Raw genomic sequence first — 24,998 nt, forward strand, 5'->3', positions numbered from 1 at the left:
CCTGCTTGGGCCCTCCCATCCAGCCCTCCCTACAAATGCCTAGTAGCCACTCTGTGGGGCACATCTGTTGGCTGGTGCAAGTTCCAGTGACCACAGGAGGGCAAGAGAAATCTAAATTCTGAGATGAACTGGAGAGGCAAGATTAATCTAAGAGATAGATAGGTAGCCATGCACTGGTGCTAAACAATCAACAGCAGGAGAGGCAGAGATTGGGATGGACAAAGGGATCATGGAAGGCTCCTTCCAGCTGGACTTGAAGGACAAGTGGGATCTGGACACACGCAAAGTGTAACTGCCCTACGGGTTCCCTTTGCCACTGCCTAGACAAAGCTGATTTATCAAGACAGGGAAATTGCAATAGAGAAAGAGTAATTCACGCAGAGCTAGCTGTGCAGGAGACTGGAGTTTTATTATTACTCAAATTAGTCTCCCTAAACATTCAGGGATCAGAGTTTTTAAAGATAATTTGGTGGGTGGTGGGCAGTGAGTCGGGAAAGCTGATTGGTTGGGTCAGAGATGAAATCATAGGGAGTTGACTTGGGCGTAGCAGCTCATGCTTGTAATCCCAGCACTCTGGGAGGCTGACAAGCCTGGCCAACATGGCGAAATCCTGTCTCTACTGAGAAAACAAAAATTAGGCTGGATGTGGTGGCTCATGCCTGTAATCCCAGCACTTTTGGAGGCCAAGGTGGGCGGATCACGAGGTCAAGAGATTGAGACCATCCTGGCTAATATGGTGAAACCCTGTCTCTACTAAAAATACAAAAATTAGCTGGGTGTGGTGGCATGCGCCTGTAGTCCCAGCTACTTGGGAGGCTGAGGCAGAAGAATCCTGAATCCAGGAGGTGGAGGTTGCAGTGAGCTGAGATCCAGCCATTGCATTCCAGCCTTGTGACAGTGAGACGAGACTCTGTCTCAAAAACAAAAACAACAACAAAAACAAAAGTTAGCTGGGCATGGTGTTGCACATCTGTAATCCCAGCTAGCTACTTGGGAGGCTGAAGAACTAAAATCACTGAAGCCCAGGAGGCAGAGACTGCAGTGAGTCAAAATAGTGCCACTGCACTTCAGCCTATGCGACAGAGTGAGACTCTGTCTCAAAGAAAAAAAAAAAAAATCATAGGTAGTCGAAGGTATCCTCTTGCCCCGAGTCAGTTCCTGGGTTGGGGAGCCACAAGATTGACCAGAGCCACAAGATTGACCACTTGATGGTCAGCTGATCCATCAATGCAAGGTCTTTTTTATTTTATTTATATTTTTTGAGACAGAGTCTCACTCTGTTGCCCAGGCTGGAGTGCAGTGGCACAATGATCTTGACTCACTGCAAGCTCCCCAAGGGATTCTCGTGTTTCAGCATCCTGAGGAGCTGGGACTACAGGCACCCGCCACCACACCCAGCTAATTTTTGTAATTTTAGTAGAGACGGGGTTTTGTCATGTTGGCCAGGCTGCTCTCAAACTCCCCCGTCCTCAAGGGATCCACCTGCCTTGGCCTTCGAAAGTGCTGGGATTACAGGTGTGAGCCACTGTGCCTAGCCAATCAAGCGTAGGCTCTGCAGAGTATCTCAAGCACTGATATTATGTTGCATTTATAATATATAACGTATATATGACACGTATGTGTATATATATGTATACACACACACATATATATATATATATATTTTTTTTTTTGAGACGCAGTCCAACTTTGTTGCCCAGGCTGGAGTGCAGTGGCACAATCTCGGCTCACTGCAACCTCCACCTCCCAGGTTCAAGTGATTCTCCTGCCTCAGCCTCCTGAGTAGCTGGGATTACAGGCACCCTCTACCACGCTGGCTAATGTTTGTATTTTTAGTAGAGATGAGGTTTCACCATGTTGGTCAGGCTGATCTTCAACTCCTGACCTCAAGTGATCCACCTGCCTTGGCCTCCCAAAGTTCCGAGATTACAAGCGTGAGCCACCACACCTGGCCTATGTATATAATTTTTAAAAATTAAAACATTAACAAATATGGAACGCTTCATGGATTTGCATGTCATCCTTGCACAAGGGGCCGTGCTAATCTTCTCTATAGTTCCAATTTTATTATATGTATTGCTGAAGTGAGCATGATCTTAGGTTTTATATAGTGATGTTATCCCCAAGAACAATTTGGGGAATGGTCAGAATCTTGTAGCCTCGGCTGGGCGCAGTGGCTGACGCCTGTAATCCCAGCACTTTGGGAGGCCGAGGTGGGTGGATCAGCTGAGGTCAAGAGTTCAAGAGCAACCTGGCCAACATGGTGAAACCCATCTCTACTAAAAATACAAAAATTAGCCGGGTGTGGTGGCGGATGCCTGTAATCCCAGTTAGTCAGGAGGCTGAGGCAGGAGAATTGTTTGAACCCGGGAGGCGGAGGTTGCAGTGAGTCGAGATAGCGCCTTTGCACTCCAGCATGGGCAACAAGAGTGACTCCATCTCAAAAAAAAAAAAAAAAAGTAAAAGAAAAAAGAACCCTGTAGCCTTTAGCTGCATGACTCCTAAACCATAATTTCTAATCTTTTGGCTGATTTTGTTACAAAGGCAGTCTAGTCCCCAGGCAAAAAGGGGGTTTCTTTTGGGAAAGGGCTGTTATCTTCTTTGTTTTAAACTATAAACTATAAACTAAGTTCCTCCCAAAGTTAGTTCAGCCTATGGTCAGGAATGAACAAGGACAGCTTGGAGGTTACAAGCAAGATGGAGTTGGTTAGATCAACTCTCTTTCACTGTCTCGGTTGTAATTTTGCCATGGCGGTTTCAATAGGAGAGGGAATACATTCCAATTAAGAAGACTGAAAACATACAGGCTCTTCTTGACTTTGTTCTGCCCCAATGTAAATTCATAGCACCCTCACATTTTTACCACCTAAGACTCAAGAAAGCCAAGAGGTTAGGGGTCTATCCAAGGTCATACAGGTAGCAGAGAGGCATTCTGTCAGCAGGGCTTCGTTTGGAGCTCCAGATTTGTAGCTATTAAGAATGAGGACAAGCTCATTACATTTGAAGGTGGTGTGGCTGGGCGCGGTGGCTCACGCCTGTAATCCCAGCACTTTGGGAGGCCGAGGCGGGCGGATCACGAGGTCAGGAGATCGAGATCATCCTGGCTAACATGGTGAAACCCCGTCTCTACTAAAAATACAAAAAATTAGCCAAGAGTGGTGGCGGGCGCCTGTAGTCCCAGCTACTCAGGAGGCTGAGGCAGGAGAATGGCGTGAACTTGGGAGTCAGAGCTTGCAGTGAGCCGAGATCGTGCCACTGCACTCCAGCCTGGGCGACAGAGCAAGACTCCATCCCCCCCTCCAAAAAAAAAGGTGATGTACACTGGGAGGTATGTTAAATGTGCTCTAAGGCAAAATGAGGCTCCCAAATGACTGTCTGAAGTGCACATGATGGTTCTATTTTTAAAATTTATTCTTTTTTCAGAAACAGAGTCTCACTTTGTCATCCAGGCTAGAGTACAGTGGCACCATCATAGCTCACTGTAACCTGGAACTCCTGGCCTCAAGTGATCCTCCTGCCTTGGCCTCCCAAAGTGCTGGGATTATAGATGTGAGATGCCACGTCTACAGGTGAGCCTATTTTAACATGAAATTCAAACAAATTCATGACAAGATAAGAATCCCAAATGACTGGTGAGGCGCCTTGGCTCACGCCTGTAATTCCAGCACTTTGGGAGGCTGAGGCAGGTGGGTCACTTGAGGCCAGGAGTTCACAGCCAGCCTGGCTAACATGGCAAAACCCTGTCTCTACTAAAAATATAAAAACTAGCTGCGCATGTTGATGTGCACTTCTAATCCCAGCTACTCAGGAGGCTGAGGCCCAAGAATTGCTTGAACCTGGGAGGCGGAGGTTGCAATGAGCCGAGATTGTGCCACTGTACTCCAGCCTGGGTGACAGAGTAAGACTCTGTCTCAAAAAAAAAAAAAAAAAAGTAACAATACAAAATCATAACCTTATCATTACACTGCCCTCTCTTTAAATAGGCAAACAATGACAGTCTCATCACTATGAAAGGATGAGGTTTAGCCCCCAGCAGCAGCCCAGGTCAGCACTGTAAAGAGGTACCAAAAGGTCATTTGGGCCAGGCATGGTGACTCACGCCTGTAATCCTAGCACTTTGGAAGGTGGAGGCAGGAGTATCTCTTGAGCCCAGGAGTTTGAGACCAGCCTGGGTAACATAGCTAGACCTTGTGTCTATTTTTTTTACATATAAAAAAGGTGATTTGGTCCTACTCAAAGAAACAGGCAACTCTGCCCTTAGCCTGATTAGGACCATACTAGGAGCAGCCTTTGGTTCAGTGTGGCCAAGAACTTCCTACTAAAGAGAGATAACCTTTACGAGAGGTCTCCCTGTTACTGGCCTTGAAAAAACAAACATGGGACATTTATTTAGTGGGGTTATTGCAGAGGGGATATGCCCAGGAGGTAGAGACGGCCTGATCTTTGGAGACTGGGTCACCCTGGTTGAGAATCACAGCTCCTTCTCTCATATGTTGCTTTAGTGTGGTGCTAATTATAGCAGACGGCCTGCAGGGAGTGGTAGGAGGTAAAATATCAAGGGTACGGTTCCTGGGAAGTTTGTTCTGGCGGGAGGGCTAGCAAGACATCACTCAGATTCTCCAGTGCTCTGGAGAGAGTACTTGTCCGGAAGCATCCCTCTGGTCTTGTGGGGGTACACAGCCTTATAGGAATTTGCTGGGACTCTGGGAAAGGCAGTACAGCATAGACAAATGGTTCATCGATTTAGGAGGGCCAGAGTATCACCCAGGGGAGTTTACAAAGACAGTATTCTCAGGTCAAACTTTAGAGAGCTTAATCCCATCTGGAGTGGGGCTCAGGATTTTTTTTTTTTTTTTGAGACAGGGTATTGGCTCTGTCACCCAGGCTGGAGTGCAAGAGGTGCAATCTTGGCTCACCGAAACCTCCGCCTCCCGGGTTCAAGCCATTCTTGAGCCTCAGCCCCCCAAGTAGTTGGGATTTCAGGCGTGCACCACCACATTCAGCTAATTTTTTTTTTGTATTTTTAGTAGAGATAGGGTTTTGCCATGTTTGCCAGGCTGGTCTTAAACTCCTGATCTTAAGTGATCCTTCCGCCTCAGCCTCCCAAAGTGCTGGGATTACAGGTGTGAGCCACCACACCCGGCTTTTTTCTTTTGAGATGAGAGTCTTGCTCTGTCCCCCAGGCTGGAGTGTAGTGGTATGATCTTGGCTCACTGCACCCTCCGCCTCCCAGGTTCAAGTGACTCTCCTGCCTCAGCCTCCCGAGTAGCTGGGACTACAGGCACGTGCCACCACGCCGGGTTAATTTTTATAATTTTTTTGTATATATATATATATTAAAAAAATGCTATATGGTTATCTTGCCAGTTTTGTAAAACAGTTTAATCATCTCTCCTCTTTCTCGGCCACTGAGTTGGGATAGAAGTACAAGCAAAACTTCTGTGTTAGTCTACCCTTTACTTTCCTGCCGGTACCTTCCAGAGAGATTTCGCCAAGATGCCCGTTTGTCTTGAGCGCTGTTAGTGAAGAACTCTGTCTACTGCTGGTCATAGTTCCTTTCCTTTCCCTGGGGGCTTAATGGATACCTTTTTGGGGGCAGGAAATAAAAACTCAATGTTTATAAATTAAAACATCAACTGAAAGAGCCTTTGTCCTAGATGTGGCAGTCTGGGGTATGAATCCTCAGAAACTACTGAATTCCACTCCAGTGCTAAATATTCTTAGGGGAGGCACATAAAAACATCATTTATTATTAGAAATCATGACATGATACAAAGTCAAAATCCACTTGTGTCTTGTGAAAGACTACAGAAAGCCATGCTCAGCAGCTTCTTCTCCAATGCTGGCTAGCATCTTACCTTTCCAAGTCACATGGCAGTTCATCCTACCCTCAAGGAGCTGACGGCAGCCCACAGCCTCCCACTTACAAGTGTGATCACCCACCCAAGATACTGGGAAATATCCCTGTTCTAGCATCACATTTTAATCAGATTTGTCAAAATCAGGTTGCTGCGGCAAAGGCTCTTTCACCGAGGATACTAGTCCTGGAAGACTTCTCCTTCGGCGAGCCGCCAGCTCAATCTTCTGAACCAGGCTCACATCCCAGGGATGGGTCACAAAACTGATGACGGTGCCTGGAACCTCGCTCCCCACACGGCCCACTCTCCCTGCTCTGTGGATGTAATCTTGCAGCGTTGGGGGGAAATCATAATTGACAACCAGCTCCACACCGGTGCTGTCCAGGCCCCGAGAGGCTATGTCTGTGCAGAGAAGTATGTCTCGGGAGCTCTTCTGGAAGGACTGGAAGATTCCTGCCCTCATTAAGGCCGGCATTTGCCCCTGCAACCTTAGGTGTTGGATTTTGTGATCATCCAGAATATATCCCAGCCAGTTCACAGTGCTGGAGCTATTACAGAACACCAGAACAGTTCCTGAGGGGCCAGTCCTTTCTGCTCTGTTATGATGCTTGAGAATGTGCACCAGCTCGGCTACCTTATCTGCTCCCTTCAGTCTCAGAAATGTCTGTTTCACATGAGGCATGATACAGTGGAGATTGGAGCTGGTGATGGTGGTGACAGCATCTGGGCTGGCGACTTTATCCAGCAACTGGCCTACACCTTCGGGAAATGTGGCTCCTACCAGCACTAACTGAGCTTTGGGATTGAAGCGGTCTTCCAAGTCAGCTGGGCCGTCTGCTATGTGGCTCTTCTCTAAGATGCAGTCCACCAGTTCCAGGAAGCTTTCATCCAGCAGTGTGTCTGCCTCATCCAACACCAAGAACGAGAGTTGCTCCAGACTAATCAGTCGACTTTTCAGGGCCTTCCACAGAGCCCCTGGAGTGGCCACTAGCACATCTGCTGAAGGTTGTCTGGCCAATTGCATCCTGATCCTACACATGCCGTGGCCTCCCTCCAGGTCCCGCACCAGCAGGCCCAAGGAGCGGCCCAAGGGTTGGGCCACAGCCTGCACCTGTTGGGCCAGTTCTCGGGAAGGAACAAGGACTAGGCCTCGGGGAGCGGGGATACGAAGAGAGTCCAGGCTTGGCTGGACCATGAGCCGTTGAAACAGCGGCAGGAGGTAGCTGAGAGTCTTGCCACTGCCGGTTTCTGCGGCGCAAAGGACGTGGCGGCCGCGAAGTAGTTGGGGGATGGTGTTAGACTGCACGGTTGTGGGCTGAACGACTTCAGGCGCAACCTCCTGTAGTGCGTGCAGCACACGGGGCTCCAGGCCCAGGTCAGCAAAGTTGCCCTCAGACGAGAGCTTTTGCACAGCTGGCGCCTCCTGTTGCGCTCGCTCGATGGAGAAGTGGTCCCGACGCGCGCGTCGACTCTTCCAGCCTTGAGAGGCTAGCGGCGCGCTCTCCCAACGACCCAATGTGAGGCGCGCCGGCTGGTTGAACTCCGGCCGCCGCGCCGAGACCAGCAGCCCTCCAGGTCGAACCAGCACCGGCCTCGGGAGGTTCCGCTGCCTGCTCTGCCGTTGTTCCAACTGCCGCTGTAGAGCCACTGGAATACGCACCACCGGCAGGGGTTCGTCGGGACTGCGGACCGTGAGACCTCGTCGGGGCGCCAGGATCAACCGAGCCACGAGGGAAAAGAGCCTCACTGGCCGCGATAGAGCCATGTTTCCCTTAGTGCGGCAGAAGCGCACACAAGTGACGTCACGGACGCGCCGCGACCTCGCCTACGGTGGCTGGCGAGGCTCAGTACATTGTACGGAGCTGCAGCACCGTGAGGAAGAAGGGAAGTTCTCTTTAAGAGTTCAGCTGCGAGGTCTGTAGCTCGGAATAGGGGATGGCGACATCCAGACCCGGCCAGCCTTGGGGAAGGGTGCGTCGTGGAGGCAGGACTGGAGGCTGGCGATACGAGGCGGCAGTGGGGCCTTGACCCAATGGATCATGAGGGCGGAGGGCTTCTGGCGATTGGTTACCTGGTTCCTGGGATTCTCTTTAGTCGTTCCTTATTGCCGACAGATAGCTTGTCCCGTGCTGGTCTCCGAGGTTGCAGCTGTTTTCCCAGATGTGTTCCCTGCGCAGGGTCTGGTAATCCTTTTTTATTGAGAATTTGAATGAATGGTCAGGCCTAGGGGCCGAGACAGGGGTGTGAAATCGTAGATCTGGTCTCAACCCCTCACGCTCCCTGTGTGAAAGCCCAGAGTGCAAGCTGATGGCTTTCAGCTGCTTCTCTCTCTCAAGTGGGAGGTGAGGTCTTCAGGCTTTATTTCAAGCTGGGTCATCTCTTCTTCACAGTTATTTTCCTTACTTTTCAGCCAAGATTCACTCTCTACTCCTTCGTCACCCATCCCAACTTCTCATCCTGAACCCACCCCTCTTGCAGCCCGCTCAGCTCCGCTGGTTTCCCGGTCAGAAACCTATATTGCCTAAATAGTAGTAAGAAGGGTGCTGCGACCCTGCGAAGTGAGCAGGTACGTGGCTTATCATGTAGCCCTGGTCAGGCAGAATATTTTACCTGAATTCAGATATTCGGGTTGTAAAAACAAGAACTATATGAGTCACCTTTTTTTTTTTTTTTTTTTTTTTGTCCTGAGACACAGTCTCGTTCTGTCACCCAGGCTGGAGTGCAGTGGCGCGATCTCGGCTCACTGCAACCTCCGCCTCCGGGGTTCAAGCGATTCTCCTGCCTCTGCCTCCCGAGTAGCAGAGACTACAGGCATGCACCACCCACTCCCGGCTAATTTTTTCTATTTTTAGTAGAGGCAGGGTTTCACCATGTTGGCCTTGCTGGTCTGGAACTCCTGGCCTCAAGTGATCTTCCCACCTCGACCTCCCAAAGTGATGGGATTACAAGCGTGAGCCACCATGCCCAACAGACACTTCTTGAACAGATCTGGAAAATAGGTGTCAGATATTTTCTGTAATCCGCAGTGCCTGGGGTGGGAGATAAGGTAAATGTTTATGGGTTAACTCTGGGAGGTTCGTAACATCTGCAGAAAGCGTTTTAGTTTCATCAAATACCACTGAAAAGATAAAAACTGCTTTTTTTTGGAATAGTATGAGGAAAAACTTTTACAATTTTAAGTACACTCTACCCTTGTGCTACACAATTAGACTTTCTGGAGAGTTGCCAGATAAACCAGAGGAGTAGAGGCTTTTTTTCTCCACAAGAAAACATCTGGAAGTACGAAGAGAAAGTTTTGAGTAGTGATGGGTGAATGAACAGTCATTGGATAAGGTAGTGGTTCTAAAACAAGGGTGATTTTGCCCTTTCCCCCCTTTCCCTCCCACCATATTTGACAATGGCTGGAGACTTTTTTTTTTTTTTTTTTTTTTGAGACAGTCTCACTGTGTTGCCCAGGCTGAAGTGCAGTGTTGCAGTCTTGGCTCACTGCAGCCTCTGCCTTCTGGGTTCAAGGGATTCTCCTGCCTCAGCCATCTGAGTAGCTGGAATTACAGGCATGCGCTACCACGCCCAGGTAACTTTTGTGTTTTTAATAGAGACAGAGTTTCACTATGATGGGCAGGCTGATCTCAAACTCCTGACCTGGTGATTTGCCCGTCTTTGCTGAGATTACAGGTGTGAGCTGCTGTGCCCGGCCGGATTCTTTTTTTTTTTTTTTTTTTTTTTTTGAGACGGAGTCTCGCTCTGTCGCCCGGGCTGGAGTGCAGTGGCCGGATCTCAGCTCACTGCAAGCTCCGCCTCCCGGGTTTACGCCATTCTCCTGCCTCAGCCTCCCAAGTAGCTGGGACTACAGGCGCCCGCCACCTCTCCCGGCTAGTTTTTTGTATTTTTTAGTAGAGACGGGGTTTCACCGTGTTAGCCAGGATGGTCTCCATCTCCTGACCTCGTGATCTGCCCGTCTCGGCCTCCCAAAGTGCTGGGATTACAGGCTTGAGCCACCGCACCCGGCCAGCCCGGCCGGATTCTATGCTACTTTTATGATTCTACAAACTCAGGGCTCCTCCTTATCCAAATAGTTCCCTGGGGCCAGGCTCACGCCTGTAATCCCAGCTACTCCGGAGGCTGAGGCAGGACAATCATTTGAACCCAGGAGGTGGAGGTTGTTGCGGTGAGCCGAGATCACACCACTGCACTCCAGCCTGGGCGACAGGGCGACGCTCTGTCTAAAAAAAAAAAAAAAAAAAAAGTCCTTTGGATGTTTGTCCCAACAGGTTTCATCCATTTCCATGTGCCACTGTTTTTCAGATATCAAACAAAGAATTACTCTGTACAAAGCCAGAACAAATATATCAAAGTAATTCCGAAGTATCAGAACAAAATAATACGTATGTATGTGCATTTGGGTTTTTGGGTTTTGTTCAAACATCCAGGGTAGGGTAGCTGGTTAATATATAGTTGTTTTCTCATTATGCTTGAGTCCTTACAATATGATTACCTCAAAATTTCACAGGAGTTAGAGCTTGCCTAAGCCTGTCTGTGCCCATGGCCACTAATTTCTTCTTGTCACATCACTAGACACTGCCTGCCTTTTTTTTTTTTTGAGACAGAGTCACGCTCTATCACCCAGGCTGTAGTGCAGTGGCACCATCTCGGCTTACTGCAAGCTCCACCTCCCCAGTTCACGCCATTCTCCTGCCTCAGCCTCCCGAGTAGCTGGGACTACAGGCGCCCGCCACCACGCCCGGCTAATTTTTTGTATTTTTAGTAGTGACGGGGTTTCACCGTGTTAGCCAGAATGGTCTCGATCTTCTGACCTCGTGATCCGCCCGCCTCGGCCTCCCAAAGTGCTGGGATTACAGGCATGAGCCACCACGCCCGGCAACACTGCCTACCTTTTTTCCCCCTCACTCACGGTAGACATTGAGTAACTTCTAATTGTTTTCTTGAGATATTTTTATAAGTAGTGCTTTAGAAATAGGAAAGGTGTCCTTATTGTGAAAAAAATCTAAGCTCCTGGGATCAGGAGCTTGGTGTGTTCCTTGGATCTCAGTTAATAATGGTATATTCATTCATTCAACAAATACTTCCTGAGCACCATGCATGTGCCAGGCACTGACTGTGAACAAAACAGCCAAAATTCCTGCCCTTGTGGAATTTACATTCTGATTTAATTGATTTGGGGTAAGGCCTAGACAGAGTCTTACTCTGTCACCCAGGCTAGACTTCAGTGGCACAATCTCGACTCACTGCAACCTCTGCCTCCCAGGTTCAAGTGATTCTTCTGCCTCAGCCACCCCAGTAGCTGGGATTACAGGTGCGTGCTACCACACCCGGCTAATTCTGTATTTTTAGTAGAGACGAGGTTTTGCCATGTTGACCAGGCTGATCTTGAACTCCTGACCTCAGTTGATCCGCCTACCTCGGCCTCCCAAAGTGCTGGGATTACAGATGTGAGCCACTGTGCCCGGCCTAGAAATTGGTATTTTTAAAAACCTCTCCAGATGTAACTAGGCTTGAGAATCACAGTTATAAATGAAGCACTTTGGAAACTGCAAGCATTACAACAATAAAAAGTGCTGTTAATATTCCTTTATTGTTCCTCCATTTTCCCACCTGTAGCAGGACTGTTGCACAGGTAATCATATTTCAGTCATTGTCACTATAGTATGCCTGGACCCTTTGACCTTCCTTCTTATCCAGCTCCCTACCTGCTCTTTGTCTTTTACCCTCTAGTCCACCTTCTGTTTCCCAAATGATGTTATTAAAGCACAGCTAGGCTGGGTGTGGTGGCTCACGCCTGTAATCCCAGCACTTTGAGAGGCCAAGGCAGGCAGATCACGAGGTCAGGAGTTCAAGACCAGCCTGGCCAACGTGGTGAAACCCCGTCTCTACAAAAATACAAAAATTAGCTGGGCGTGGTGGCACACGCCTGTAATCCCAGCTACTAGGGAAGCTGAGGCGGAAGAATCACTTGAACCAGGGAGGTGGAGGTTGCAGTAAGCTGAGATCATGCCATCGCACTCCAGCCTGGGTGATAGAGCAAGAGTCCGTCTAAAAAAAAAAAAATAAACAACAGCTATGGCCATGTTACCCTTTGACTCAAAAGCCATTCATGAATCCCTGTTGCCTGCAGATTATCTCCTAATCAGTATCCAGAATTGGGCTCAACCTCTTCTATTGCTTCCTTATCTGAATCTTGTTCACTCAAGTGATGGCTCCCATGTAAGTTGGCCAAAGGGCTTGTAGTCTTTTACTGGGTAAGCCAGAGATTGGAGTATCGTCTCCTCTAAAACCAAACTTGAGTGATAACAAAGCACTTTAAATGCACTTTGGCTGGGATAGAGTTCTTCTGTGACCAAAGCATGCACTGAATCATAGCTCTTGTTGCATGTGGTCCATTAACTTCTTTTTTTTTTTTTTTTTGGAGATGGAGTTTCGCTTTTGTTGCCCAGGCTAGAGTGCAGTGGCGTGATCTCAGCTCACCGCGACCTCCGCCTCCTGGGTTCAAGCAATTCTCCTGCCTCAGCCTCCTGAGTAGCTGGGATTACTGGCATGCACCATCACGCCCGGCTAATTTTGTATTTTTAGTAGAGACGGGGTTTCTCCATGTTGGTCGGGCTGATCTGGTCTCAAACTCCCGACCTCAGGTAATCCGCCTGCCTTGGCCTCCCAAAGTGCTGGAATTATAGGCATGAGCCACCTCACCCGGCTGCCATTAACTTCTTTTTACAGCAAACACTAAGCGTCCACCATATGCCAGATTGTATACTCTCTGATGAGGATCTGGTGATGAACAAGCCACAGTGCCTACTTTCACCTTACAGTGAAGAAGGCATATTGACAGATACTTGTTCTTCTATTAATAGGTGCCAGGATAGCTCCATGCCAGGACAGGAGTGAGCTCAGAGGTGCCTTTACCCTGTTTTGGGAGATGTTGGTCAGAGAAGGCTTCCAGGAGGAGGTGACATCTGTAATGAGGTTTTTTTTTTTTTTTTTTTGAGACGGAGTCTCGCTCTGTAGCCCAGGCTGGAGTGCAGTGGCCGGATCTCAGCTCACTGCAAGCTCCGTCTCCCGGGTTCACGCCATTCTCCTGCCTCAGCCTCCCGAGTAGCTGGGACTACAGGTGCCCGCCACCTCGCCTGGCTAGTTTTTTGTATTTTTCAGTAGAGACGGGGTTTCACCGTGTTAGCCAGGATGGTCTCGATCTCCTGACCTTGTGATCCGCCCGTCTCAGCCTCCCAAAGTGCTGGGATTACAGGCTTGAGCCACCGCGCCCGGCCTGTAATGAGGTTCTAAAAGTCTACAGGGAGTCAGTCAGGTGGAAGAATAGGGATGTGGCCCCTGGGCAGGGGCAGCTTGTCCAGAGACCCCATACTGAGAGAGAGCAGGCCAGGTTGAGGAACTAGAAATATTTCAGAATAGCTGAAGCTTAGCATGGGGGAGTTCTGAGGGCAGGAGGCAAGTGATGAAAGAGGCTTCTGTGGCAGAAGAGACCAGACCTTATATTTACTGTGTTAAAGAGTGCAGACTTAATTTTACGGGCAGTAGGGAAGATGTCCAGAAATGGAAATATCATGTCTTGATTTGCTTTTGAAAAGAGCCCTTTGGCTGGAAGGAGCATGGATTGGAAGTGATAAGCCTGGAAGCACAGAGACTGGTTTGGAGACTATTGTCGTGGTTCAGTTGATAGATGATGGCAGTGGTAGAGCCGAGAAGCTCTTTGAGGTTAAGAGCTTAGTGCTTTTCATGTCTTTAAACCTCACGCCTTGATTTTAAAAGAGCTAGCATATGTTTGTCGATATGACAACATAATAATAGACATTAGAGGCTGGGCGCGGTGGGTCATGCCTGTAATCCCAGCACTTTAGGAGGCCAAGGCAGGTGAATCACGAAGTCAGGAGTTTGAGACCAGCCTGGCCAACCTGGTAAAACCCTGTCTCTACTAAAAAAAATATATATAAAAAATTAGCTGGGCATGGTGGCGGGCACCTGTAATCCCAGTTACTCGGGAGGCTGAGGCAGGAGAATTGCTTGAACCCAGGAGGCAGAGGTTGCAGTGAGCCGAGATCGCGCCACTGCACTCCAGCCTGGGAGACAGTACGAGACTCCATCTCAAAAAAAAAAAAAAAAAAAAGCATTAGAGTGTTGAAACCGTGAAAGCATGATGATGAGATGTTATAGCTAACATTTATTAAGCCTTTAGTATATGCTGAGAACTGTTGTACACCATGGAATTCACTCTTCACAGCATTTCCTTTGACTCCTATAGTGGAGCCTCATATTCCACAAGGAGAAGCTGAGGCTCAGCCGGGTTAATTACTGTGCCCGAGGAACAACTGGGATTCAAATGAAGGTCTGTCCAATTCCAGAGCTCAGAATCTTAACTATGAAATGCTATATCAGGGCTGGGCACAGTGGGTCAAGCCTGATTCCAGCACTTCGGAAAGTTAGGCAGAAGAATCGCTAGAGGCCAGGAGTTGGAGACTAGCCTGAGCAACATAGCAAGACCCTATCGCGACAGAAAAATTTAAACACAAACTTACCTAGATGTGGTGGAACATGCCTGTAGTCCCAGTTACTGCAGACGCTGAGATGGGAGGATCCCTAGAGCCCAGGAGTTTAGGACTGCAGTGAGCCATGATTGTGCCACTGCACTCCAGCCTGGGTAACCCAGCAAGGTCCCATTGCTAAAAAAAAAAAAAAAAAAGCTATGTCATCTCTTTCTCCTCAAATCTAACAAATCATTTTTACTTTTTGTCATGTATGTATATATATATTTTTGTTTTTAATTTTATTTATTTATTTTTAAATTTTTTATTTTTATTAGAGATGGGGGTCTTACTATGTTGCCCTGACTGGTCTTGAACTCTTGGGCTCAAATGATCCTCTTGCCTCAGCCTCCCAAAGTGTTAGGATTACAGGTGTGAGCTACCACACCTGGTGTATTGATACTTAAAAAATTTTTTTTTGAGGCAGAGTCTTGCTCTGATTTCCAGGCTAGAGTGCAGTGATACGATCTTGGCTCACTGCAGCCTCTGTCTCACAAATTCAAATGATTCTCCTGCCTCGGCCATCCAAGTAGGTGGGATCACAGGCCCGCGCCACCATACCCGGCTAATTTTTGTATTTTTTGGTGGATATGGGGTTTGCCATGTTGCCCAGGCTGGTCTCGAACTACTGAGCTCAGGTAATCTGCCCACCTTGGCCTCCCAGAGTGTTGGGATTATAGGCATGAGCCACTGCACCCAACCACACATTCAGAGTAGGAAATAGGATAATTCTCTAAATATTTAATTCTAGTTGACTTTATAAATTTGTATTTTAGAGCTAGATGCAGTGGCTTACGCTGGTAATCCCAACACTTTGGGAGACTGAGGCAGGTGGAGTAGCTAGGACCACAGGTGTGCACCACCATGCCCAGCTAATTTTTTGTAGAGGTGGGGTCTTATCATGTTGCCTGGGCTGGTCTTGAACTCTTGGCCTCAAATGATCCTCCCGCCTCAGCCTCCCAAAGTGCTTGGATTATAGGTGTGAACCAGCATGCCTGGCCAGAAATAGCTTTTTAAGCATGCATTGTCTTTGGAGAAAATTGACAGAGAAGGGAATGGTAAAGTTTGTTTATACCCATTGTTTTCCCTGAATAGTGCTATGTTCAATCTGAAAGCATTATAATTAATGGGATTATGAAAGTTGCAGATACCAGGATGAAACCGCTTTTGTCAAAATAGGACAAGGAAGGTGTGAAGTAGAGGGAGCTCATGCTTACATGTCCGAGATAAGAACTATTTCCAAGGCTTTTCTAAAAACTCCACTAGAGGACAGGAGTGGTGACTCACACCTCCAATCCCAGCACTTTGGGAGGCTGAGGCGGGCAGATCACTTGAGGTCAGGAGTTCGAGACCATCCTGGCCAACATGGTGAAACCCCATCTCTACTGAAAACACAAAAATTAGCCGGGCATGGTGGTTAATTTTTGTCCCAGCTAGTCGGGAGGCTGAGGCAGGAGAATTGCTCGAACCTGGGAGGTGGAGGTTACAGTGAGCCAAGATCACGCCACTGCACTCCAGCCTGGGCGACAGAGTGAGACTCCATCTCAAAAAATATATATATAAATAAATAAATGAATAAAAACCCACTAGAAATCCCTTCATGTCTTTCATGAATCACCTGCTTTGCATGGCCTGCATGTTTTGCATGTGTATATATATTTCTATGACAAGGTTTATCAGTAGATATTATTTTTTTTTTCTTTTCTTTTTTTTTTTTTTGAGACGGAGTCTTGCGCTGTCGCCCAGGCTGGAGTGCAGTGGCCGGATCTCAGCTCACTGCAAGCTCCGCCTCCCGGGTTCACGCCATTCTCCGGCCTCAGCCTCCCGAGTAGCTGGGACTACAGGCGCTGCCACCTCGCCCGGCTATTTTTTTGTATTTCTTAGTAGAGACGGGGTTTCACCGTGTTAGCCAGGATGGTCTCGATCTCCTGACCTCGTGATCCGCCCATCTCGGCCTCCCAAAGTGCTGGGATTACAGGCTTGAGCCACCGCGCCCGGCCACTTTTTTTTTTTTTTGGAGACAGGGCCTTGCTCTGTCACCCAGGCTGGAGTACAGTTGCACAATCATGGCTCACTGCTGCATCGAACTCCTGGACTCCAAATGATTCTGCTTAAGACTCCTGTAGTGGCTGGGACTGCAGGCACCTTCCATCGCTCCTGGCTAGTTAAAAAATATATATATTTTTTGGTAGAGATGGGGTCTTGCTATGTTGCGCAGACTGGTCTCAAACTCCTGGCCTCAAGTGATCCTCCTGCCTTGGCCTCGCAAAGTGATGGGATAACAGGTGTGAGCCACCTTGCCTGGCATAGACATTTTTTAGGACTATCATAATTCACATAAAATGCTCTGGAAAGAATACTTTCCCAGTAATGGCATCTCCACCAATGAACTGAAGACAGCGCTGGCTTTGATCCTTTGGGGAACTCATGAACTTGTTTATTTTATTTTATTTTATTTTATTTTATTTTATTTTTGAGACGGAATCTTGTTCTGTCACCAGGCTGGAGTGCAATGGCGTGATCTTGACTCACTGCAACCTCTGCCTCCCAGGTTCAAGTAATTCTCCTGCTTCAGCTTCCTGAGTAGCTGGGACTACAGGCGTGTGCTGCCACACCCTGCTAATTTTTATATTTGTAGTAGAGATGGAGTTTCACCATGTTGGCCAGGATGGTCTCGATTTCTTGACCTCGTGATCCGCCTGCCTTGGCCTCGTAAAGTGCTAGGGATTACAGGTGTGAGCCACTGTGTCTGGCCGTGAACTCTGTTTCTAAGCAACTTATATAAATCTCTCCCTTTCTGCTAATAAAAGCTTCCTTTTCCCCTTCTATCACCATATGTACTTGTGGCTTGCTGCATCCTGGATTATAATCCTTTTCTCCCATTCTCAAATAAACTCAACATGTTTGGAGATCATTTTTCTTTTTTTTTTTTTTTTTTTGAGACAGAGTCTCGCTCTGTCGCCCAGGCTGGAGTGCAGTGGCCGGATCTCAGCTCACTGCAAGCTCCGCCTTCCGGGTTTACGCCATTCTCCTGCCTCAGCCTCCGGAGTAGCTGGGATTACAGGCGCCCGCCACCTCGCCCGGCTAGTTTTTTGTATTTTTTAGTAGAGACGGGGTTTCACCGTGTTAGCCAGGATGGTCTCGATCTCCTGACCTCGTGATCCGCCTGTCTCGGCCTCCCAAAGTGCTGGGATTACAGGCTTGAGCCACCGCGCCCGGCCGATAATTTTTCTTTAATGTCTTTTTTTTTTTTTTTAAAGGTTAACAGGATATGATGTCCATGTAACTGAAGTTAAGGTTACTATTTTTTACTTTTTGAGATGGAGTCTCACTCTGTTGCCCAGGCTAGAGGGCAGTGGTGTGATCTCGGCTAACTGCAACCTCCGCCTCCCTGGTTCGAGTGATTCTTCTGCTTCAGCCTCCCGAGTTGCTGGGATTACAGGTGCGCACCACCATGCCTGGCTAATTTTTTTATTTTTAGTAGAGACAGGGTTTCACCATGTTGGCCATGCTGGTCTCGAACTCCTGATCTCAGGTGATCCTCCCGCCTTGGCCTCCCAAAGTGCTGGGATTACAGGCGTGAGCCACTGTGCCTGGCCAAGGTTACTGTCTTAAGAAATTGGAAGTAATAGAGGAGACCAGCCCTTAAAAGGAATGGTAGAAGAGATTGGAAATAAGTGACTAAAGTGTGATGTGGGTGTGATCTCAGGGTGGGGTGAGTGGTTGTGGCAGTAACTGGGAAAGGCATGGGGGCTGCCTAGTTTTTCTCAGAGGAGCCTCCTTAGAGGCAGGGTGAGTCAGGCACCTCTGACAGAGTGCCAGAGGAAGTTCCCAGACCAGCCACCCTACAAGAGGCTGTCCTCTCGGCTACCACAGTGGGGTATTCAGTCATACCTTACAAAGCAGCCTCTAAAGGCCAGGTACTTGGCTTAGTGCTAGAAACCTGGCAGTGAACTAAGCAGCCACACTCCTGTTCTTATAGAGCTTGTTGTCCTGGTGGTCTCCAGGAGGAGCTGGGCATTGAACAAGAAACGACAGCACTCAGTGTGGACACATGGAGTGTAACTGAGCTGCAGAGAAATGTAGGGTGTTGGGAAAGCATGGGACCAGGGACCTGAATTTGATTTTCTACAGGGACACATCTCCACAAAGGGGGCATTCAAGGACAAGGGGACCTTAGTATGGGCATGCATGTCCAAGTTGGGGAGATGGGGAGAGTATTCCAGACAGAACTGCAAGTGGGCAGGCCCCAGGGCAGCAGACAGTTTGGTGTGGGAGACTTTAAAGGAAGGCCAGGGTGGCCGGGCACAGTGGCTCACACTTGTAATCCCAGCTCTTTGGGAGGCCAAAATGGGCGGATCACCTGAGGTCAGCAGTTAGGTGGGTGTGGTGGTGGGTACCTATAATCCCGGCTACTCGGGAGGCTAAGGCAGGAGGCTGAACCTGAAAGGTGGAGGTTGCAGTGAGCTGAGATTGCACCACTACACTCCAGCCTGGGCAACAAAGTGAGACTCCATTTCAAAAAAAAAAAAAAAAAAAAAAGGGAATGCCAGGGTGGCCAGGGCAGAGAGGGAGGGTGAGAGAGACACAGGTGAGGGTGAGACTGGAGAGGTGGGTAGGGACTGATCATGCAGGGCCTTGTGGGCCATTATAAAGGTTTAGGATTTTTCCTAAAGTCAGTGGGAAGCCACTGAAAGGTATAAATGGGGGGAGTGATATTATCAGAGTTGCCTTTTTAGGATCCCATGCTGGCTATTGTAAATAGATTGGATAGGAAGGGGCAAGTGTAGATTTTTGGAGATCTATTTGGGGTCTATGCTGAAGTCCTGGCAGCAGATGAGCAGAGGGTTTTTGGCATGCAGTGGTGGCCATTGGGGTGTAGTAAAGCGTGTGGGTTAGAGTTATATTTTGAAGGTTATTTGAATAGGAGTTAGTGATGGATTGAATGTGGGGAATGTGGGTTAAGGATGAGTAATTGGGAGACTGGAGATGCTATTAATGAAAGGGGAAAGATTTTCTTTCCACTTATTGGACTGGTTAACACATTCTCTTCCTTTAGTCCTTGGATCAGAGATTATTTCTTTTTAAAATTATTTTTATTTAAAAATAAAAATTTTTTTTGAGACAGGGTCTTGCTCTGTCACCAGGCTGGAGTGCAGTAGTGTGATCATGGCTCACTGTAGCCTCAACCTCCTAGGCCCAAGTGATACTCTGACTTCATCCTCCCAAGTAGCTGAGACTACAGGTGCTATTTTTTTTTTTTTTTTTCAGGTAAAGTCTTGCTTTGTTGCCTAGGCTGGAGTGCAGTGGTGTGATCTCAGCTCGCCACAACTTCCGACTCCTGGGTTCAAGTGATTCTCTTGCCTCAGCCTCCTGAGTAGCTGGGATTACAGGCGCGTGCCACCACGCCTGGCTAATTTTTGTATTTTAGTAGACATGGGGTTTCACCATATTGGCTAGGCTGGTCTTGAATTCCTGACCTCAAGTGATCCACCCGCCTTGGCCTCCCAAAGCGTTAGGATTACAGACGTATGCCACCATGCCCAGCCCAATTTTTGTATTTTTTGTAGAGATGGGGTTTCACCATGTTGCCCAGGCTGGTCTTGAAATCCTGAGTTCAAGCAATCTGTCTACCTTGGCCTCCCAAAGTTCTGGGATTATAGGCGTGAGGCACCTTGCCTGGCCTAGTTTTATTTTTATTTTCAGACAGGGTCTCACTGTCACCCAGGCTGGAGTGCGGGGGTATGATCTCAGCTCAGCTCAGCAACCTCTGCCACCCAGGCTCAAGTGATCTCACCTCAGCTTCCTGAGGAGCTGATACTACAGGCATGCACTACCACTCCTGGCTAATTTTTATGTTTCTGTAGAGATGAGGTCTTGCCATGTTACCCAGGCTGATCTCCAACTCCAAGCTGATCTCCATCTCCAACTCAAGCGATCTCCCCACCATGACCTCCTTAGTGCTGAGATAACTGGCGTGAGCCGTTGCCTGGCTTTTTATTATTTTTATAATAAAAAGGGGGTCTTCACTGATCAAATCTTATTTTCTCATTAAAGCCCATGTTGACTTCTCTATTTGAAATTGCAACCCATCCCCAGCACTTTCAATCTCCCTTCTCCCTGCTCTGGCATTACCAGTTTTCCAACATACTATATAGTTTACTTATTTGTTATGCTTTTTGTTTTTTTTTGCCTATACTCTCTGGCTAGAATGAAAACTCTGCTTCAGATACTCCACCGCATGTATCTGAGTAAAAAAAAAAAAAAAAAAAAAAAATGAATGAAAACTTCCAGAGCAGGAATTTTTCTATGTTTTTTTTTCTTTTTTCTCTAATGTGTCCCAGGAGACTGGGACAGTGACTGGCACAGACTAGTCATTTAATAAATGTTTGTTAGATGAATGAATGTGCATGTATACTAATTTTTATGTTCAGGGAAAAGGAAAACAGGCCAGGAGCAGTGGCTCACGCCTGTAATCCCAACACTCTGAGAGGCCAAGGTGGGTGGATTACTTGAGATCTGGAGTTCAAGACCAGCCTGGCCAATGTAGTGAAACTCCCATATATATATATATTTTTTTTTTGAGATGGAGTCTTGCTCTTGTTGCCCAGGCTGGGGTACAATAGTGCCATCTTGCCTTACTGCAACCTCTGCCTTCTGGGTTCAAATGATTCTCCTGCCTCAGCCTCCTGAGTATCTGGGATTATAGGTGCCCGCCACCATGCCCAGCTAATTTTTGTATTTTTTAGTAGAGATGGGGTTTCACCATATTGGCCAGGCTGATCTCAATTCCTGACCTCAGGTGATCTGCCTGCATCGGCCTCCCAAAGTGCTGGAATTACAGGTGTGAACCATCGTGCCCAGCTGTAAAACTCCATCTTTACTCAAAATACAAAAATTAGCTGGTCGTGGTGGCAGACGCCCATAATCCCAGTTACTTGGGAGACTGAGGTGCGAGAATTGCTTGAATCCGGGAGTCAGAGGTTGCGGTGAGCCCTGCACTACATGGCACTCCAGCCTGGGTGACAAAGCAAGACTGTCTCAAACACAAAAACAAACAAACATAAACAACCAACCAAAAGAAAAGGAAAAGAAACTACTGTGTGCTAGAAGCTTGAAGAAGGGAAGCCTGCTCTTGATAACAGAAGAGATTTTCTCCATTTGAATTTCTGACTCTTGTTTCCTTTATTTTCAGGCTGTAACAGAGGAGGAAATGATTTTGAATAGCCTCTCTCTGTGTTATCATAATAAGCTAATCCTGGCCCCAATGGTTCGTGTAGGGACTCTTCCAATGAGGCTGCTGGCCTTGGATTATGGAGCGGACATTGTTTACTGTGAGGTAAGGGCCTCTGATTTTCTGGGTGGGCTTCTCTACAAGTGCAGACTCCTCTTCATTTGTGTGTGGGAGTGGTCAGGAGTTAGGGGGGACAGAATGGGAATTGACTTTATAGGTGCTCACCAAAGGCTGGAGGAGATGAACATGTGTGACTCTGATGAGTCTTGTGCACCCTGCCAAGGCCCAGGAGCCTGGTAGCACGGAAGCGTTCTGGGATACCTTGGGCCGGGTGAATAGATAAGTTGCATGACGTGTCTGGGCAACACAGTGGGACCTTAACTCCATTTTAAAAAATTAAAGAGGCCTGGCACAGTGGCTTATGGCTGCAATCCCAGCACTTTGGGAGGCCAAGGCAGGCAGATCACCTGAGGTCAGGAGTTTGAGACCAGTCTGGATAACGTGGTAAAACCTTGTCTCTACTAAAAATACAAAAATTAGCTGGGCGTAGTGGTACATGCCTGTAGTCCCAGCTACTCGGGAGGGTAAGGCAGGAGAATTGCTTGAACCTGGGAAGTGGAGGTTGCAGTGAGCCAAGATCATGCCACTGAACTCCAGCCTTGGCAACAGAGTAAGACTCCATCTCAATAATAATAATAATAAAAATAAAAGATAAAAAGAGACTGGGCATGGTAGCTCATGCCGTAATACTAGCACTTCGGGAGGCCAAGGCAGGAGGATCACTTGAGCCTAGGAGTTTGAGACCAGCCTAGGCAATATAGTAAGACTCCATCTCTTTTTAAAAAAGTTTTTATATATTAAAAAAAATAACCCTGGTGTGGTGGCTCATACCTGTAATCCCAGCACTTTGGGAGGCTGAGACAGGAGGATTACTTGAGTCCAGGAGTTCGAGACCAGCCTGGGCAACATAGTGAAACCCTGTCTCTACCAAAAAATAAAAAAATAAAAAAGGTACAATAGAAAAAGAAAACCACTATGTAGAGAGAATGGAGGACTTAAGAGGAGATTGGGGGAAAACATACTCTTACGTGCTGGGTATGTGTGTTGGCGCATAGGAATCAATAACAGAAGACGTAAAAGAGTGAGAAAAATAGGCAAATTAAAAAGAGTATAGTGTCAGGGAAGGTAAAAGTCAGGTTTGTTAACCATGTCAGATAATGCAGAGAAATCCAGATGCAAAAAGACCAAGCAGGTATTTGATTTGAAAATTAGGCTCATGCCTATGGGAGGCTAGGTAGGAGGATTGCTTGAGCCCAGGAGTTCAAAACCAGCCCTAGCAACATAGTGAGACCTTGTTTCTTGAAAAAAAAAGCAAGGAAGGAAGGAAGGAAGGAAGGAAGGAGGGAGGGAGGGAGGGAGGGAGGGAGGGAGGGAGGGAGGGAAAAGAAAATTAGACCACTGGAGGACAGCTCTAGCACATAGACGTGAACACTCATGGAGTTAATGGCTTGAGGAGTGAATAGCAGGTGAGGGAATAGAAGTAGGGCTGCTGACTACCCCTTCAGTTAAGGGAGGTACAGGCAGGTAGCTTGAGGTGGGGGAAGTAGGGTGAAGTGAGTTGTTTCTAGATGACTTGCATGTTTGTAGTATAAGAGGAAGGAAGGCGTTAGAAGGAAGCCTGAAGGTCAGGGCTTGGTGAGGACAGGAATCTTTTTTTTTGTTTGTTTTTAAAGACAGTATCTCACTCTGCCTTCCCAGGCTGGAGTGCAGTGGTGCAATCTTGGCTCACTGCAACGTCTGCTTCCCAGGTTCAAGCGATTCTCCTGCCTCAGCCTCCCGAGTAGCTGGGATCACAGATGCCCACCTCCACGCCTAGCTAATTTTTGTATTTTTAGTAGAGATGGGGTTTTGCCATGTTGGCCAGGCTGGTCTTGAATCCCTGACCTCAGGTAATCTACCTGCCTCGGCCTCCCAAAGTGCTGGCATTATAGGCGTGAGCTACTGCACCTAGCCTTAGGGTTGTTTTCAAGCCCTTTGGAAGTTTAGGGCCCACGATTTATGTGATTACTTCAGTATGTGACCCTCCTAATTGGGCAAGACTTGATTTTCCTAGTAAATGTGCCCATTCCTTTCTTCCAGGGTCGTGCTCCTGTATGGAGCAGAGGAAATATGAATTAAAATGTGTTAGCATTGTTTGATGTGCTCTTCCCTGATAGAGTCAGTGTAGGTTATGAATAAACAAACGGGTCTCTACCTATTCAGAGACCTAAGCCTTCCACCCAGACCTGTCCCTTGTGGAGAGCAGACAGGCAGGCAGGTCAGCCTGGGTTGTGTAGGTGGCTGGGACTGGGCCCCAGGGCATGGCTGACTGTGGTGTCTGGTGCCCCCTGGTGGCTCCATGGTTGTTCTGCCGGTGAGCTTTGGAGTACCAGTTGCCTGGATGTTCTTACTGGAGCGGGGGAGTTCATCTGAGGTGGCCTATCTGTGGGATTAGATCATCAAATGACCCCACCCAGCTCACAGGACCTCGGGCATATCAGGCATGTAGGCACCTCCTTAAAAACCCCACAAAGTCACTGGGTGTGGTGGCTCACACCTGTAATCCCAGCACTTTGGGAGGCCAAGATGGGTGGATCACCTGAGGTCAGGAGTTTGAGACGAGCCTGAACAGCATGGTGAAACCCCGTCTCTACAAAAATACAAAAAATTAGCTGGACATGATGGTGCACGCCTGTAGTCCCAGCTGCTTGGGAGGCTGAGGTAGGAGAATCACTTGAACCTGGGAGGCGGAGGTTGCAGTGAGCTGAGATCGCGCCACTGCACTCCAGCCTGGGCGACAGAGTAAGACTCCGTCTCAAAACAAAACAAAACAAACAACCCACAAAGTCCTCAGCATCTGGAGGATAAGCCAATCTGTAAAGGTCAAGGGAGCAGTAGTCTTTCTGCATCAGGGTCTGCCAGGAATTTTTGAGGAGTGATGACAGTTTTTTGGGAGGTGCTGCAGAGGCTGCGTTCCTGTTTCTTTTTATAAGAATGGTGGGATTTGGTGTTCCAGTCTGTGAAGAGACACTGACCTGTTAGACCTAAACTTCTTAGTAAGTAGGATCAAGGGAAAAGGCAGTGTTCTTAAGAGGCCCAGAGTCCCACAGTCCAGAGGCCCACAAATGATTGATTTAGGCTATGCACAGTAGCTCATGCCTGTAATCCCAGCACTTTGGAGACCGAGGCGGGCGGATCACCTGAGGTCAGGAGTTTGAAACTAGCCTGGCCAACATGGTGAAACCCTGTCTCTACTGAAAATACAAATTTAGCCGAGCATGACGGTGCATGCCTGTAATCCCAGCTACTTGGGAGGTT

At 47.9% G+C, this 24,998-nt stretch overlaps 2 protein-coding genes and 1 non-coding gene across 37 annotated transcripts in view; 1 reads left to right on the forward strand and 2 right to left on the reverse strand.

The window, feature by feature from the left end:
- Positions 1–1,986: 1,986 nt before the first annotated feature.
- LOC123570773 (U6 spliceosomal RNA) lies at positions 1,987–2,092 on the reverse strand. The gene has a single exon (XR_006695016.1). It is a non-coding gene; the product is annotated as a U6 spliceosomal RNA (small nuclear RNA).
- Positions 2,093–5,720: 3,628 nt separating this feature from the next.
- On the reverse strand, positions 5,721–7,632 carry DDX28 (DEAD-box helicase 28). Its single transcript, XM_045382683.3, has one exon. It carries the CDS (start codon positions 7,621–7,623, stop codon positions 5,983–5,985), a length of 1,641 nt encoding a protein of 546 aa, XP_045238618.2. The 5' UTR covers positions 7,624–7,632; the 3' UTR covers positions 5,721–5,982.
- Positions 7,633–7,704: 72 nt separating this feature from the next.
- The window catches only part of DUS2 (dihydrouridine synthase 2), a 59,466-nt gene continuing 42,172 nt past the window's right edge, over positions 7,705–24,998 (forward strand). For 8 of the 35 annotated variants that reach the window (XR_012429083.1, XR_012429077.1, XR_012429081.1 and 5 more), the window contains exons 1-3: positions 7,705–8,041; positions 8,269–8,424; positions 21,603–21,746. Coding sequence is in view for 10 of the 35 variants with exons in the window: in XM_005592321.5 (XP_005592378.1) it covers positions 21,621–21,746 (126 nt within the window). In the remaining 25 variants the exon portion in view is untranslated. Of the gene's footprint in view, positions 8,042–8,268; positions 8,425–9,296; positions 9,433–17,510; positions 17,850–21,602; positions 21,747–24,998 lie in introns of those variants that run through there. The other 27 variants (XR_012429084.1, XR_012429080.1, XR_012429074.1 and 24 more) reach the window with 10 other exon arrangements.

Source organism: Macaca fascicularis, chromosome 20, assembly GCF_037993035.2.
Source record: "Macaca fascicularis isolate 582-1 chromosome 20, T2T-MFA8v1.1".
Taxonomy (NCBI): Eukaryota; Metazoa; Chordata; class Mammalia; order Primates; family Cercopithecidae; genus Macaca; species Macaca fascicularis.

Excerpts from the sequence above, each read along its gene's own strand:
- DDX28 (XM_045382683.3), bottom strand. The coding sequence starts at position 7,623 with ATGGCTCTATCGCGGCCAGTGAGGCTCTTTTCCCTCGTGGCTCGGTTG.